Below are 17,672 nucleotides of genomic sequence, written 5' to 3'. Positions count from 1 at the left end.
AGGTTAGGGCCTCAACATAGTTGACTCAGTTTGGAGGACCACAGTTCACCCCATAGCACCAGACTAGCTGCCTCACTACCTACAGGCCCACAAATCTGCTAAAATCTCATTTAGCAGATTTCCCATGTAGCTAAAGTAATTTCTGCAGAAATTTCTACAGAAATTCCCATGGAGCTAAAGTAATTTCTATTTAAGAACTACAAATTGGGGAGGGGGGGCTGGCAAGGAAGGGACCAGATCATCACTGGTATTTGTAAAAAAAATAGTTAACTGAGTAAGTTAGCAGAGGCACTAATTATGACCCCAGCCATGTAAAGACATTGAAAACTTTGATTTAGATCCAGGGATCTGCTTTTTCTCCTGGCAGCATTTTTCTTAGCTACAATCTGCCTTGCTGTGTATTCCTAGAAGCCATTTATTTAACAGGGAAGTCAGTATGGCATCACAGAATAAAAAATAATAATAACTAACATATATTGAGTGTTTGCTCTGTTGCTGGCACTGAACTGAGGAGTTATCTGTCCACAGCAATACCCTAAGAGGTTTCTATTGCCATCTTCATCTTACAGGTAAAGAGAACTAAGGCTTAGAGTGGTGACATAACTTGCCATGGTCGTGTGGTTTCTCCTGCCAGTTCAGTAATAAGTTACTAACCAGCTTTGGTCAAATCCATTTTTTCAACTGATGGTTTAAATCCAAACTACTTCAAAGAATCTTTTAAAAAGTGGAAGGAACTACTGTACGGAAAAGAATCTGAAAACAAATATATATATATGAAAGTGAAAATGTTAGTCGCTCAGTCATGTCTGAATCTTTGTGACCCCGTGGACTGTAGCCCTCCAGGCTCCTCTGTCCATGCAATTCTCCAGGCAAGAATACTAGAATGGGTACCCATTCCCTTCTCCAGGGCATCTTTTGTTCCTGTGCGTGTGTATCACTTGCTATACACCTGAACCTAACACAATTTTATAAATCAACTAGACATCAATTTTTTGGAAAAAAGTTTGAAATGGGATTAATTCACAACTTTTCTCAGTCTCCTCATGAGGGATATTGTGGCAATTAAACCAGATTGGGATGGCAAATTCAGATGCCATTAAGGGCCAGACGGTCAACATTAGTGAGTGACATCAACCCACAAATAAAACGAGAGGGTGGTGGAAACTGAGGCCTCAGAGCAGGCAGATCTCATGGATAAAGGTAGTTACACAGCTCTTGGCAGTTGCTGCCAGGTAGAGCAGTGGCTGCTGGGCCTAGTTTTGCCAAATCTTCTCGTTTTTCTCAAGAGATACTAGATGTTTGTGTCAATTCTAAAGAATTTTGAATCTTGGCAACTAAATCACTTAAAGCAACAACAGAGCCTTGCAGACTTGACAAAGCACACCTACAAGCTGGAAGGGTCACCATTTGTAGCTTCTGGACTGATGATAGTTCTGAGAACCTTTCTGAATTTTCCAGAAGGTTCTTCTAAAAATATACCCCCAATATACTTTTACTTGATTCAGGTGGGTTTTCTGAATGGCCGAGTGAGCTCCCAGGGGTTACCTGATAGCACCACAGTGCCCCACCACCCTACGGAAGCAGAGGAGGCATTGGCAGGAAGCCCAGAACTCAGGGCAGAAATGTAACATCCTGGCCACCTAGCCAAGGGATGCCCCATACAGCAAGGGAGTGGGGCAATGCTGTAAAGCAGATGGCCCAGAGAAAACCTCCTTCCAGACCACCACCTTCCTGAGGGCCTGGAACCAGGTCTTCCCACCTGATTCTCCCCAGCCCAAGCACTATGCCAGACACAGAGAAGAAATGCAATGAGGTCGGGAGGGATGTGAACACAGTTACATTTCTGAGAAGTAATGGTGGTGATGATATGGAAGACGGATCTGATTTGGGAGACCTCTGGAAACCTGAACTGGTGCAGTGGAAGTGAGGCTGGAGAGGAGGCAGCAGGTGGGAAAAGGCATGGTGGAGCCCAGCTTCTTCATGTCTCCAAGGGCCATGCTCTCCACTGTGCCTTCCGTCCATGGCACTCTTTTCACAACCAAGAGAGGGAAAGGGTACCAACTGGGTGATTGACCCTCCAGAGAGTCCAAGTGAGTGAAAGTCATTCAGTCACGTCTGACTCTTTGTGACCCCTGGACTGTCCATAGAATTCTCCAGGCCAGAATACTGGAGTGGGTAGCCTTTCCCTTCTCCAGGGGATCTTCTCAACCCAGGGATCAAACCGAGGTCTCCCATGTTGCAGGCAGATCTTTTACCAGCTGAGCCACAAGGGAAACCCAATAATACTGGAGCGGGTAGCCTATCCCTTCTCCAGTGGATCTTCACAACCCAGGAATCGAACGAGGTCTCCTGCATTGCAGGCAGATTCTTTACCAACTGAGCTATCAGGGAAGCCAGCCAAAGAGCCCAAGGACTCTAAATAAGTCCATGTCACTATGCCCTGTCTTCAGTGGGTCTCCTTTGCACAAGAACTGGATCCAAGATGGTGGTTTGGCTTTGTACATAATTTTTTTCACTCTTTGCCAGTTTTATTTTATTTTTTATATTTATTGAAGTATAGTTGATTTACAGTATGTTTAATTTATTTAATTTTATATGACATGTTTGGGGACTAAATATCAAATATCTTTCCAACCTCTAAACCAGGCTGGCAGGGACTTTCCTGGTGGTCCGGTGGCTGGGACTCTGTGCTCCCAGTGCAAGGGGCCTGGGTTCTACTGCTGTCAGGGAGCTAGATCCCATATGCCATAACTCAGACTGGGGCAGCCAAAGTATTAATAAATATTTTAAAATCAGGCTGGCAAAGCTAATAGGATATTGTGGAGACTATAACAGAATCCTTACTGGACTTATTAGGGGAGCTCCCTTGAGTGATAATATCTGCAAATTAACTTGAGGGTAAACCAGGCTTTAAGCTGTTAATTCTCTAAAGTCTGAGAGTGTGCTAAGTCGCTCAGTCGTGTTTGACTCTTGGCAACCCCATGGACTGTAGCCCACCAGGCTCCTCTGTCCAAAGGATTCTCCAGACAAGAATACTGGAGTGGGTTGCCATTTCCTTCTCCGGGGGATCTTCCTGACCCAGGGATTGAACCCACATCTCTTAAGTGTCCTGTGTTGGCAGGCAGGTTCTTTACCACTCTCAGCGGGGACCCTGAGTTTGAACAGTCCCTTGAGTTTGCTGCAAGGAGCAGGGTTGCCTAAAAAGGCTTTAATTTCTGAGAACTGGTTCGGGTGAGCCCAAACAAACCATTTTCAAAATTGCCTCGGGCCTCCAGTGTCTTGTAAAACTCATTTTCAACACAAGCGTGATCCTTTTTGCGCTCATTTTTGTGCATTTGGAATCTGCCTCCCACTTCATATAAAATTCACCTTTGAGAATCGAGCAAGAGATGAAACACCTAGTTTCCCATTTACCCTCAGATACTGTCAGTGAGAAAGGCTTTTTTTCTTCTTCAAAGGAGGTCTGAGACTCCAGAGCATATAGCAGATCATAGCTGAAAAGTAGTTGTAGCTTCACACTTCATGGGTTATGCATATGTGTATACATGGGTCTACAGTTGTGCACACAAGCACAGGTGTCTGTGTGCGCATGTGTGTGTACGTGTGTGTACATGTGTGTACATAAAAGTGTGTGCATGTGACAGGCAGGTATGTGCGTCCATGTATTGTCCCGGTCTCAAGAGGATCCTTGCCCTTCTCACTGTGGACACCTTAGTGAGCAGAAGTGATTAGTAACAGCCTCATATAGAGCTTTATTCACATCCCAAATGTGCTCCTTACTGTTATGTGTTCTTGGGCAAATTATTTACTTCTCTAAGCTTCATTTTTGCTACCCAAAAAATAAAGATTAAAAATAGGAGGGGACATATGTATACCTATGGCTGATTCATGTTGATGTATGGCAGAAACCAACACAATACTGTAAAGCAGTTGTCCTCCAATTAAAAACAAATAAATTTTAAAAACTAATGCCTACTTTATGTAGGGTTTCTGATTGTTAGGTAATATATGTTTAAGCACAATCAAGAGCACATAATTAGCTCTCAGGAAATGATAACCTGCTATTATTATTGTTGTTACTCCTTCCTACCACATGCTTACAGGGAGAGAGCAAGCTATGTATTTTTTTTTTTTTTTTCCCCAGCCCAGGGTGCTCTGAGTTTCCACTTCTCTACCACATGCTTGCCTCTGAGATCACCCAGGGTTTTTGTCCCAGGGTTTTCTTGAGGAGTGTCTGAACCCAAGGTGGAGCTCAGAGGCACTCAGTTCTTTCAGAGTCTTAATCCTTGTCCATCTTTCAGAGGTTCTGCCGCACAGGGCACCCTCTGCAGAACTTGGTTGTCACGGCATCCCACAGGACTGTGCCCGGAGCTTTTCCTGTCTGAAAGGAGAACCGCCCCATCCTAGCTGACCCAGAGAGGCCCTATAAACCCCTCATGACTGTTTGCTGAACTGCCCTGGGCTGGATTCAGTGTCAGCCTCAGCTTTACGTGTCTCCAGAAACCCCACCACAAAGCCTTTATTTGATCTGCTCAGTGTGAGCTCAGAAACCATCTTGAATAGGAACCTCCAGGAAAAAAATTACCCCTCTGCAAATCTTGTTTTTTTCCAGTATGTCCTCAAGTTTCCTGTTTACCAATCCCTGAAAACAAGAGATCTTTGGGGATGGTGGTAAGGTAACTCGTTAGGCAGATAACCTCTGAGGTCAGAGTGCTCATTGCATCACTTGCTAGATTACTTCTACATTTTCTAAGTCTCAGTTTTCTCCTCTGTAAAGTGGGGATAATATTATACTTGCCTCATATCCCTGTATTGTATGAGGATTGAATGAGGTGATACCTATGAAGACCAAGTGCTTGAATCATCAGTTTAGCTGTCATGATTGATATTATTGTGGCCATGCTGGTGGGGAGAGCAGTGGAGTGGAGGGGGCATGGGGAACACTCAACAAGACATTGAGGTCTTATTTTTGAGCTCCCTGAACATCTACCCCTGAGAGGCACCCAGACAAACTTTCCTTACTTGGGAAGGTATAGGAGTTGGACAGGGGCCAAGATCAGTGGCCTCAGTGAGTTTGAGGAACATAACTCATAGTTCAAATGGTAAACTTTCTCTTTTCCAGTGAACTCTCCTCAAAGAGGGGATCAACCCAGTCAATCCTAAAGGAAATCAACTGAATATTCACTGCAAGGGCTGATGCTGAAGCTGAAGCTCCTGTTCTTTGGCCACATGATGCGAAGAGCCGACTCATAGGAAAAGACCCTGATGCTGGGAAAGATTGAGGGCAGGAGGAAAAGGGGGCAACAGAGGATGAGATGGTTGGATGGTGTCGTCAACTCAGTGGACATGGGTTTGACCAAACTCTGGGAGATGGTGAAGGACAGGGAAGCCTGGCGTGCTGCAGTCCATGGGGTTGCAAAGAGTCGGACACAACTTAGCAACTGAACATCAACAACTTCTCAATGAGAGCAGCCAAGAGAGGAGGGGAATGCCCCTGCTACCATTGCTTCTAGGGACCCTAGGACCTGGCCCTTCCATCTGCCCCAAGAAAGAGAAAGCTGGGGCTCTGGGGCAAGGATGAGCCACCACCTGGAGTTGGGTGAGCTGGGGTGGGGTCACATCCTGCTCTGCTCCTCCAAGCACCCGGGTGGGGCTTCCCATCCAGAGGAAGCAAGTCCCATCAGCTAATCCTTGGGTGGGGTTTCCCAAAGCCAAGTATTTAGAGGCAAATCATTGTTCTAAAGTTCCGCTAAATTTTAATAACCACCATGCTGAGAACTTTTCAAAGAACAAAGTGAGATTTTTTTTTTTTCCAAACCCAAAGGGAGCCAACGACAATTAAACGGAGAAATATCTAGCTGAATCTCAATTCCAAGACTTGAACAAGGAAGAGACTTTAGACACAGAGGGACCCAGGCCCTAACCCCGTTCTTTCATTGTGATCGATGAAATTTTCACAATGGGTCCATGTTTTGTATATAAGATGGTTGCTGTTCAGTCGCTAAGTCACGTCCAACTCTTTGCAACCCCAAAGGGTGAGGTGGGCATGGAGGTGGGGCTGGTGAAGGGTCAGCCCTGTCTTCGAGGCACAAAGGTCTCACCACCCAGATGTTCTATATCTGGTGACTGCACCTCCAGGGGTTTAATGGCAAGTACCTAGAGCCACTAGGACTTGCCTGCCTCTGGGAGAAAGGACCAGTCACAGCCTGTTTCTTCAGCATCTAAGTGAATCAGCTCAAAAGTGGGACTGTTAACTGTTACCAACCTGGATCCTTGGACTCTTCCTTCAGTAGAAATTGATTAGAGGCCAGATGAGAATTGTAGGAAAGGCTTTACTGGGACTCCTGCTCCACGACAGGGTGATAACAAGGAACAGGTGCCGTTGCTGGCTCCCTGAGAGGAGCTGCTTGGGTCCTTAAATGGGGTAACAACAGGGGTGGGTCCGTGGGTTGGACAGGAGGCATAGCTAAGGTGGCATGCCCATCCCCTTGGTGGTACTGTGTGGGGGGGATCGTCAGCACACTGCCTTTGCTCCTGGCATCTCAGAAATGACAGTGTGTGGCCTTTTTGTATCTTATTGTTCATAATTGCCCCAAATGTGCAAACGTGCAGTTATTTTTAGTTCCTTATTGTTTCTTTGTTTCTGTTGCTTGAAGATTTGTCCAGGTGCAAGCACTCCGGTAATGGGTCCCGGGTCCCAGCCCCTGTCATTACCAGCTCCCTTCATACCCTTTCCTTTGTGTTTCTTCTCCTTTGAGTGAACTCTGCTGCTAACTAGGCCCCACTCTGAAGCTCCCCCTCACCTGGCTGCCCCCAAACTAACATTGCTCATTTAACAGACACTGGCGGAGACTAACTGGGCATCAGGTACACTCCCTGTCCACAGGTCCTTATGGGTTAGTTGCTAAGGGCCTTCTAAGGTGGCATGAAGGAGCCGATTCTATCACACAGACACGCTTAAGGGCTTTTCCTGCTCAAGCCCAAAAAGCAGGGCTAATGATCAGGGATGTGAGTTCACAACAGAGGGAGGAGGTGGAAATGTCACTCTAGAGGCTCTTTAGTTCTTCCCTTTCAGCCATAAGGGAGGTGTCAGCTGTATAACTGAGGTTATTGATATTTCTCCCTGCAGTCTTGATTCCTGTTTGTGCTTCATCCAGCCTGGCATTTCGCATGATGTACTCTGCATATAAGTTAAATAAGCAGGGTGATAATATACAGCCTTGGCGTATTCCTTTCCCGATTTGGAACCAGTCTGTTTTTCCACGTCCAGTTCTAATTGTTGCCTCTTGATTTGAATATAGATTTCTCAGGAGGCAGGTCAGGTCATCTGGTATTCCCATCTCTTTAAGAATTTTTCACAATTTGTTGTGATCCGCACAGTCAAAGGCTTTGGTGTAGTCAATAAAGCAAAAGTAGATGTTTTTCTAGAACTCTCTTGCTTTTTTGATGATCCAACGGATGTTGGCAATTTGATCTCTGGTTCCTCTGCCTTTTCTAAATCCAGCTTGAACATCTGGAAGTTCACAATTCATGTACTGTTGAAGCCTGGCTTGGAGAATTTTGAGCATTACTTTGCTAGCGCGTGAGATGAGTGCAATTGTGTGGTAGTTTGAGCATTCTTTGGCATTGCCTTTCTTTGGTGTTATAATGAAAACTGACCTTTTCCAGTCCTGTGGCCACGGCTAAGTTTTCCAAATTTTCTGGCATATTGAGTGCAGCACTTTTACAGCGAGAAGCTAAAGGCAAAGGAGAAAAGGAACGATATACCCATTTGAATGAAGAGTTCCAAAGAATAGCAAAGAGAGATAAGAAAGCCTTCCTCAGCAATCAACGCAAAGAAATAGAGGAAAACAATAGAATGGGGAAATCGCTCAGTTGGGTCCAACTCTTTGCAACCCCATGGACTGTAGCCCTCCAGGCTCCTTTGTCCACAAATTCTCAGGCAAGAATACTGAAGTGGGGAGCCATTCCCTTCTCCAGGGGATCTTCCCGCCTCAGGGATGGAACCTGGGTCTCCCTCATTGCAGGCAGATTCTTTATACTGTCTGAGCTACCAGGGAAGCCCCAAAGCATTCTATATCACACACCCCAGTGGGAGGATGACAAGGAAGGTGTTAATCTGTTGTTTCTGCTAGTGGTCTTAGCTCCTTCTATCTCTCTGTTTGAGCATCTCCAAACATGGAGACATCCTAGAGTTTCAAGATCTGTATTTTTTTGTATAACATGATCCTTAGTACAAGCCAACAGCAACATCTCATACTTAAAAGGAGAAATGGTCTGTTCTAAAGCTGGAACAGAAGTGGTTCTGTTGGGCTTTCTGAAGTATGGTGCTAACTGGACTGTATGGGAGATTTAAGGGATTTTCAAGGGCAGTTTTGATCATGCAGCTTTGTGCCTTTTGTCTTTAGAACCGAAATCCTTCATGAGATGCAGCTGACCTGTGCAATAAGCGCTAAACACAGTGGAGTCAGAGAGTGGCCCCCAAGGAAAGTATGGGCCGTTAAAACCTGCTTAGGAGACAAAATTTAAAGGGTAGAATTTGTTTAGAGGATAGAACACAGATTTATCTAAAGACCTTGCTACAATAGGAACTGGAGGTGGGTAGGAACTGGAGGTGGGAGGGGATGGCAGGTCTGAAAGGGCTCCGTCCATCCTTTCCTAAGGCTAGGCTATGTTATACTAGTGTAATAAACAGCCCCAGGCCTATGGCTTAAAATAATAAAGGTTTAGTTCTCACGCATCTGACTTGATGGCCCTTATGGGTTGGCCATATCTGTGCTTTATGTTACTCTCTTAGTTGGGCCTTACGCTAACAAAATTGTCACTGTATGGAACACTGCCTTTCACCATTTTGGAGGGGAAAGGTGCCCTGGAGGGTCTGTCATCAGCAATTAACTGTTCCAGCCTGGAAGCGATCGATGCCACTGCACCCATACCCATCAGCCAGAACTAATCACCTGACCTCACCAACTCTAAGGAGGTTAGGAAGTGAAATCCTGTTATGTGTCCACGAGAGGAAGGAATAAGGGGGAGCATTTGGCGAAGAGCACTTGTAACCCCCTCAGCCACCTGCTTTGTCCAACGATCTATCTAAAATCTGTGTGGATAGATGGGCTAGAGCAGGGGTCCACTCTCTTGCAAATATAAGAGTCTATGCTGATTTGTCTTTCTCTCTTTCTTAACCTGCTTTCACCTCGTGACACATGGTGATTCCAGCGGGTCTGGGCACAACCGGCACCCTCCCGTGCAGTGCTCCCCTTTCCCTCTGGGCCTTGGACCCTTCATTTTTATTTATTTTCAGTACTAGCCAGGATCAGAATTAAGGAAGTCAGCCCATGTTCCCTGGATGCCATCAGTTGCTTCCTCACCAAGCCTCCTTCCTTTTGCTTGCACTATCCTGTCAACAATACATGTATTATTCCCAACAGAAATCAACAGAGAAGGGCCAAGACAATCAGCAGAGTGCACCCTGGGAACAGAGACCCAGGGATGTGGGCGCCAGGGAACTGGAAGCTTGGGCAAAGGGATGTATTTATCTGACTGTGAAGCTAAATAAGGAGGTATATAAAAAGCAACAACAACAAATTCATGGCAGATATGATTTATTGCTGCAAGATCTTTATAAAACTCTCCCTGATGGAGTATTTATAAGAATCCCTTAGCTACAAGTAGATGGGTCTCAGTTTTTCCACTACAGAGAAAGGCAAAGTTATTCTCTTCTGGGAGAGAAAGGTTGTTTTTTTCCTGAAGGTTTGATCCAGCCTTTTAAAAATGGAATAAAAATAATATAGTATTGCTAGGGATTGTATGAATAATATAAAATATGGTTTTTTTAAAAAAATTGTAAGTAAGATTGAGCAAAGGGAGAAGGGAAGCTATAAAAGTGGTTATTTGAAAGTACAGTAGGTAAAACTACACTAAGTGAATTACATATATTCTATATTATATATCAAATTATATATTGATAATACATATGAATTGATGTCTCATGTCTCTTTCGTATGGCCATATGCTGCTGCTGCTAAGTTGCTTCAGTCGTGTCCAACTCTGTGCAACCCCATAGACAGCAGCCCACCAGGCCCCACCGTCCCTGGGATTCTCCAGGCAAGAACACTGGAGTAGGTTGCCGTTTCCTTCTCCAATGCATGAAAGTGAAAAGTGAAAGTGAAGTCGCTCAGTCGTGTCTGACTCTTAGCGACCCCATGGATTGCAGCCTACCAGGCTCCTCCGTCCATGGGATTTTCCAGGCAGGAGTACTGGAGTGGGGTGCCATTGCCTTCTCCCTATAGCCATATATCCTGTAATAAATACAGTATTGCTTACGAAAGGAATGATTGTAGCAGAGGAAAAATTGTTCCCAAAGTGGGATATAATATATAGAGATGGAAATTAATACTTGTAAATGAATTATATGCAACAAAAGGAATTATATTTGCACAGTTAAAGATAAAAGTGCTTTATTTAAATGATTTTCATGTATAATTTTGGTGATAGATTATATCTTTCAGCTACTGTTAGAATAATGTTGCTTGACAAATCATCCCAAAACGGAATCACTTTTATTATCATGCATATGCAGTTGAGCTGGGGATTGGCTGATCTAGACTTGGCTTAGCTCCAAGGTGCAGACCGGGTTCAAGTCAATTCCCCATGACTCTCATTTCCTTTAAGATCAACTGGGGCATGTCCTTCTCATGCTAGAGCAGAAGAGCAAGAGGGCAAATGTCACCACACAAGCCCATTTCAAACCTTTGCTCGAATGATATCCACTAACATCCTATTTGCCAAGGCAAACATCAGTAGGACAGGGAAGAAAATTTCTCCCACAGTGGGAGAGAAGGGCTCCAAACATTTGCTGAACAATAATTCATATTAGGGACTTCCCTGGAGATCCAATGGTCTGGACTTTGCGCTTCCAGAGCAAGGGGCACGGGTTCGATTACTAGATGGGGAACTAAGATCCCATATGCCACACAGCGCAGCCAAAAAAAAAGTCAAATTATTCTATAATTAAAAATCATATATTTGTCCATGCCCAATATCTGTGTCTCTCTGCTGGCCAGTTCCAGTAGGTACCAACAGTGGCTTAAACCAGAAAGGGTTTTAGTTAAATGCAAGATATGTCTGGGAAATAATTTGTTCGTGTGGAAACAAGATTTCTTTCCCAGAAATGTGCATTTAAGACAAAGCCCACAACTTTCCTGAGAGGAAATTGTAGGGCAAGTCATCAAACTTCTCTGACCCAATTTCTACAACCCAATGAGAGACAACTGTTTACACTCTGCAATAAATTATAGCCCATGGATCTTGAGTAATCCATGGTGCACAATTCCTGTGAAATGAAACTCTCAAGGATTCAGAATATAAAATAAGGCAATGCAATCAGTGCTAACATATTAAAATTGAATTAATTTCATATTAGTTTATTTAAAGTGTCATGTAATTGCAAACTACTCCTATAGTTTCACCCCTGATTGTCCAGTTGATCCTTAGAAAAATGCCAAAGTATAACAATCTTTCCTAGATACATCTCTGGTTTCTTGACTTAGCACAGAGGCTGGAAATGCATGTCTCATGAGCCAAATCTGGCCAATGCCTGTTTGTTTTTTTTTTTTTTAATAAAGTTTTATTGGAACCCAGTCATGTCCATTTGCTTATATGTTATCTCTGGCTGCTTTCTCTCAATAATGGCAGCTTTAGAAGCTGCAACAGAAGTGGTCTGACCACAGAACCTAAAATATTTACTAAGTGGCAAACAGAAAAACGTTCCAGTTCTCATTTAGCATAATGCTTGACAGTTGAAATGTAGAATTTGGGTGATTCACACAGGTCTGGCATGAATATTGCCCTTGAGTTTTCCTTAGGGAAAATTATACAAGAAAATCAATATTGTAAATTAATATTAAATAGTTTTAGTCTGTTCTAAAAAATAATCTTTTTAATACTTTAGGCTATGAACACTCATATCCCAGTAGGCAGTTGTTATACCAGTTATAAAATTTGTATCTGCTTATTGAAGTAGACCCTGAGAAACTCTGCTGAGTGTTACCTTCTTAGCTTTTAGGGAGATGACTTGACTTGCAATATTGTTTTTAAAAATAACCGGTCATTACTTCAGACTTTTCACTATTATAGACAATTCCACCTCCATGCACACACATAACTGCATTTAAATTAGTGTAGTTTTACTATATTGTGATGTGGGCTTTTCAAACAGAAGCCCCTGATATCTTTTTGGAGGCTGGAGAGAGCAAAACCTTGTCTCTTGCCAGATGTCTCCTCTCAGAGCCTGTCTGACAGCTTAAGAAAAAAGGAGCTAACATGTATTAAGACTTGGGGAGAAACATATATAGATTTTAAACATGAGTATAAACTCAGTTCTTTTCAGCAGGTGTGTAGAATCTAGGACAGTAAATAATCTGGAGTCATTTCTATTGGGTATTGAATTAGATTCAGATGGACAGATTTCTGTGTTATGGGAGTCACTTTAAGCCCCACATAAGACCTCAGTATGAGGCCTGGATTCTAGAGGAGTTCATTTTAACGTCTTCTCCACTCTGGACTAGGAATAGCACTTTCTATAACATACAAGATATATATATATATATCCTGGGGTTAGGGCTTCCCTGGTAGCTCAGTCGGTAAAGAATCTGCCTGCAATGCAGGAGACCCGAGTTTGATCCCTGGGTTGGAAAGATCCCCTGGAGAACGAAATGGCAACCCACTCCAGTATTCTTGCCTGGAAAATCCTATGGACAGAGGAGCCTGGAGGGCTATAGTCCATGGGTTGGCAAGAGTCAGACATGACAGCGATTAAACCATAACATACAAGATTTAGATGACGACTCCAAACTTGGAGATTAGGTGAAAACAAGAGGTGCTGACTGACCACATTTCTGAAAGGAAGCTTTCCTGTTAACTGCCAGGCAGGTGAACTATGGATAATCACTGATTTCCTTTACACGTCACATGGACTTGAAAGCTGCAAAGTAGTTTCCATCCATGCCAACTGAATGCACTTGGCTCAAATGGCATTCATTTTTTTTTTTTTTTTTTTTCAGGAGTTGGGTGGGAGAGTGTGCTGCTAACACGAGATGATATAACCTCAGAGGCCATAGCATCATCCAGCGCAGACATGACTGTCAAGGTAAGGCATCCTTTCTCTAGTGTGATTCTCTACGTGCATCTCTATAGCAGGGGCCCCAACCCCTGGGCTACCAGTAACCTCCTGTCAGATCAACATTGGCATTACATAGAAAGAAAGTACGTGTAACACACTTGAATCATCCTGAAACCATCCACCCCCACTCCTTGTCCATGGAAAAATTGTCTTCCACAAAATCGGTCCCTGGTGCCAAAAAGGTGGGGGACCGTGGCTCTGGAGGAAAGTGAGCCTATGGAGGATTTCTGGGGGTAAAATGAGTACTACCCCTCACCCCACTGGGGTTCTCTATTCACTGACCTCAGTGGGTCAACTAGAATAAGATTTGCTGAAATTTGGGGCCTGCATTAGGAAATCACCTGAAAACTAGAATCCAAGACTTGTGATTTCCAATGGACTGGTTGTAGGGTCTTCAGTAAACGTCTACAGGTTGACTGTCTGCAAGTGTAACCCCATGGGGACAGCAAAGCAAATCTGAAAATTCTGAGCTGAGAAACTCGGGCCCCACTGTGCATTGTGAAGAAAGGTCAGAGGCATAAAGTAGCTTTGATCTTGACTCAAGATTTCCACTGATGTCAGCGGGAAGGCAGCACATGGCCCACTCCAGATGGAACACGCTAATGGCCAAAGGTTTACAAAATGAGTCATCTGGATATCAACCTAATTATCACTGTTCAAATTAAATGCATGAATTTGTAATCATTGCCTAGATTAAGGAGTCTGTAGCAAAATATATCAGACACCATTACTTCCCTTCTATTACTGGAATAAACACAAAGGAACAGTCTTCCTCTCTTGGAATTCTGTTTATACAGGGAAGCCTGGCATGCTGCAGTCCATGGAGTCGCAAAGAGTCGGACACGACTGAGCGACTGAACTGAACTGAACAAAGATCGGGAGTGGGAGGGCTTTCTAACATTTTTGCTTGAATGAAAAGAATTTAAATAAATGCCACTTCGAAAGTTTTCTTGGAAAATGGAAACGTAATGTCCTTTTTTAATATTGAGATATCACTAGAGATTTCACTCTGGATTTTTTAGTAGAAGTTGTACGAAAGAATATACAGGATGAATTTATTCAAGCTTTTCTTTGTAAGGTGATGGCTGAATTTGTGTTATCTGTTAAAAATTTAGAGAAAGCAAAGAAAAATACAATCATGAAATGTATTATAAGATGGAAAAATAGCCTGTTGGTTAAATGAGTCAACTAATCTAGATAATAATTATCCAGTGCTAAAAATTTGTTTGCTTGTCATTATGTTTAGTTGAACTTATAAGTTAAAAATATATATTGTAATGATGTATTGGTATTTTCCTAGCTATTAGTGCAAAGTCTGAGAAGTTTGAGAAATCTTTGGCCGGGTTGAATTGAGAGAAGTGGCTGCTGATAGTAGAATTTGATGGATTTAGATGTGCTATTTTGAAATTTGTCATGATTTTAAGAATTAGTTTCTGAGATGTATTGCTAGTCTACCTGCAGAGTTTGTTTTGTGAAAGCAAATGGTGTATTTGGATATAAACAGATTTTGCCCAAGTCCCATTTTATAAGGCTACTGCATAATCAGCGTGCTCCTGGTATAAAGATCTTGACTAAAGTTGTATTTGGGTCTGTTCAACTTTGATGTCATCCTCAACCTCTCTTTCTGTCTTTTTTTATTGAATGTGCATGCGTATGTGCATGCTTAGTCATGTCTGACTCATTGTGACCCCCATGGGCTGTAGCCTGCCAGGCTCCTCTTTCCATGGGAATTCCCTGGCAAGAATATTGGAGTAGGTTGCCATTTCCTTCTCCAGGGGATCTTCCCAACCCAGGGATCGAACTCGCATTTCCCAAGTCTCTTGGCAGGTGGATTCTTTACCACTGAGCCACTTAGGAATCCTCTTTTATTGAATACCTGGGAATATTTTATAGGAATGCTGCTGCTAAGTCACTTCAGTCATGTCCGACTCTCGAGACCCCATAGACGGCAGCCCACCAGGCTCCCCTGTCCCTGAGATTCTCCAGGCAAGAACACTGGAATGGGTTGCCATTTCCTTCTCCAATGCATGAAAGTGAAAAGTGAAAGTGAAGTCGCTCAGTCCTATCGAACTCTTAGTGACCCCATGGACTGCAGCCTACCAGGCTCTTCCATCCATGGGATTTTCCAGGCAAGAGTACTGGAGTGGGGTGCCATTGCCTTCTCCGATTTTATAAGAATAGAGGATTTTTAGTTCACAAGAACTGAATCTATTTAGAAGAACAACACTATATACTTTGAAAAGTTAAGCAAGATAAAAATATATTTAATACTCCAATAAATCCCTATAAATATTAAGTTCCTTTATTAATGCCAATCTCTTCTCAATAAAGGATTCTTGAAACTTCTAGATGAATGTAATTTAGGGAAATACTTCTTTTTAGATTCTTCTTCATTAGATTTCCCAATTATAAAAAATTATCAATTTTTTTTCCCTTCGGTACTATACTTTTTCCTACCCCACACTGCTTTATATATCCATCGTGCTCTTGTGTCTTTTTTTCTTTTAATTTTTACTTTTTGGCTGTGCTGTGTGCTATCTGGGATCTTAGTTTTCCAATCAGGGATTGAACCCACACCCTCTGCATCAGAAGCAGTGTTTTAACTACTGGACTGCAAGGGAAGTCCCCCTCTTGTGTCTGTCTTAAAGTTTTTTTTTTTTTTTTCTGTGTCTATAAGTACCTGATCTTTGTTAACTACAGACTTGTCATCATATATTCATGTTACTTCATCATATATTCATGTCAGCTTCCCTGGTGGCTCAGATGGTAAAGCCTGCAATGTGGGAGACCCGGGTTTGATTCCTGGGTCGGGAAGATCCCCTGGAGAAGGAAATGGCAATCCACTCCAGCACTCTTGCCTGGAAAACCCCGTGGGTGGAGGAGCCTGATAGGCTACAGTCCATGGGGTCGCAAAGAGTCGGACACGACTGAGGGACTTCACTTTCATTCATGTCACTACAGGCTTCCCAGGTAGCACTAGTGGTAAGGAACCCACTTGCCAATGCAGGAGATGTAAGAGACGCAGGTTCGATCCCTGGGTTGGGAAGATCCCCTAGATAAGGGCATGGCAGCCCACTCCAGTATTCTTGCCTGGAAGATTCCATGGGAAGAGGAGCCCGGTGGGCTACAGTCCATAGGGTCACGAAGAGTCAGACGCAACTGAAACAACTCAGCATGCATTCATATGTCTACAGCTATTCCTGCTTCTGATAGCTATTTCATGTATCCCTGTAATATCACCTATCCCTGCTTTTGGCCCTGGGAAAACAAAATATTCTGTTAAAATATTTATTACAGTAAAAGTTGATCCACTGACATTTCCCAAGGGGAGTATCAGCAGAAACCACTAAAATTCTTTGGTTTCCTCCCTATTACTCTTCTTGCAACAGACATACCTTTCTTCATGTGTAGAAGTTTTCTTTCTGAAAAAAGCACAGCATTTTTTGTGATGTCAGTGGTCTGAATGTGGTTTTGTCTACTATATGTACCCTTTTAATACCATGTCTTATTTTGAAATGACAAAGTCATGCTTCTGAAAATATGCATGGCTCAGATGAGTGAATTTGTTTATAAACAAACTGGTCATTCTGAGCAATGTTAAACTGTGTGGGCATGCTCAGTTGTGTCCAATTCTTTGTGACCCTATGGACTTCAGCCCACCAGGTTCCTCTTTCCATGGGATTTCCCAGGCAACAATACTGGAATGGGTTGCCGTTTCCTTCTCCAGGGGATCTTCCCAACCCAGGGATCAAACCTGAGTCTCCTGTGTTTCCTGCATCGCTGGTGGATTCTTTACTGCTGAGCCTTCGGGGGTGTGGATTTGCAAAAAGGACGGCTTAGAGGAAGTATACTGTATAGAGTGGATCCCCCAATCCTGGGGAAGCCCAAAGTTGAACTAAGAGCATTTATATTTAAAACACCTTGTAGATACACTGACACAGGTAGAAGCATTGTGTAGGCTTGCTCAACAATTTTAAATTACTATTAGTAGGTTGAATGGTCGAAACCATGTGTCCAAGTCCTAAATCCTGGTACCTGTGACTGTGACCTTATTCGGAAAAGGAGTCTTTGCAGATGTAAATAAGAAAAGAATTTTGAGGTGAGATCATCGTGGATTAACCAGGTAGACCTAAGTCCAGTGACACATGTTCTTATGACAGCAGAGGAAACACAGAGACAAGGGTTGGAGTTCCATGCAGCCCAAGGCAAAGAACACCTAGAGCCACCAGAAACTGGAAGAGACAAGGAAGGATTCTCCCCTAAAACCTTCAGAGGGAGCAGGGCCCTACGAATTCCTTGATTTTGGAATTCTGGTCTCTTGAATTGTGAGAGATGAAGTTTCTGTTGATGTAGGCCACTGAGTTTGTGGTAATTTGTTACAGCAGCCCTAGGAAACCACTGTGCTCAGATCTACCCCAGAATTATACCTACTCTTCTAGATCGTCAAACCATAGAGGCCAAAAGCCAGTATTCTACATGTCCATCACCATTT

The 17,672-nt window shown here is 43.2% G+C and overlaps 1 protein-coding gene across 3 annotated transcripts in view; it reads left to right on the top strand.

Annotated features, from left to right (window-relative positions):
- PALM2AKAP2 (PALM2 and AKAP2 fusion) overlaps positions 1-17,672 on the top strand; it is a 515,173-nt gene that overhangs the window by 347,371 nt on the left and 150,130 nt on the right. For all 3 annotated transcript variants that reach the window (XM_070375129.1, XM_070375128.1, XM_070375130.1), the window contains one exon: positions 13,062-13,147. In XM_070375129.1, coding sequence (XP_070231230.1) covers positions 13,062-13,147 — 86 coding nt within the window. The remainder of the gene's footprint in view (positions 1-13,061; positions 13,148-17,672) is intronic.

The sequence above is a fragment of the Bos mutus genome, chromosome 8 (assembly GCF_027580195.1).
Source record: "Bos mutus isolate GX-2022 chromosome 8, NWIPB_WYAK_1.1, whole genome shotgun sequence".
Taxonomy (NCBI): Eukaryota; Metazoa; Chordata; class Mammalia; order Artiodactyla; family Bovidae; genus Bos; species Bos mutus.
The sequence above is the reverse complement of the archived record's forward strand: the minus strand, read 5'-3'. Positions and strand labels throughout refer to the sequence as shown.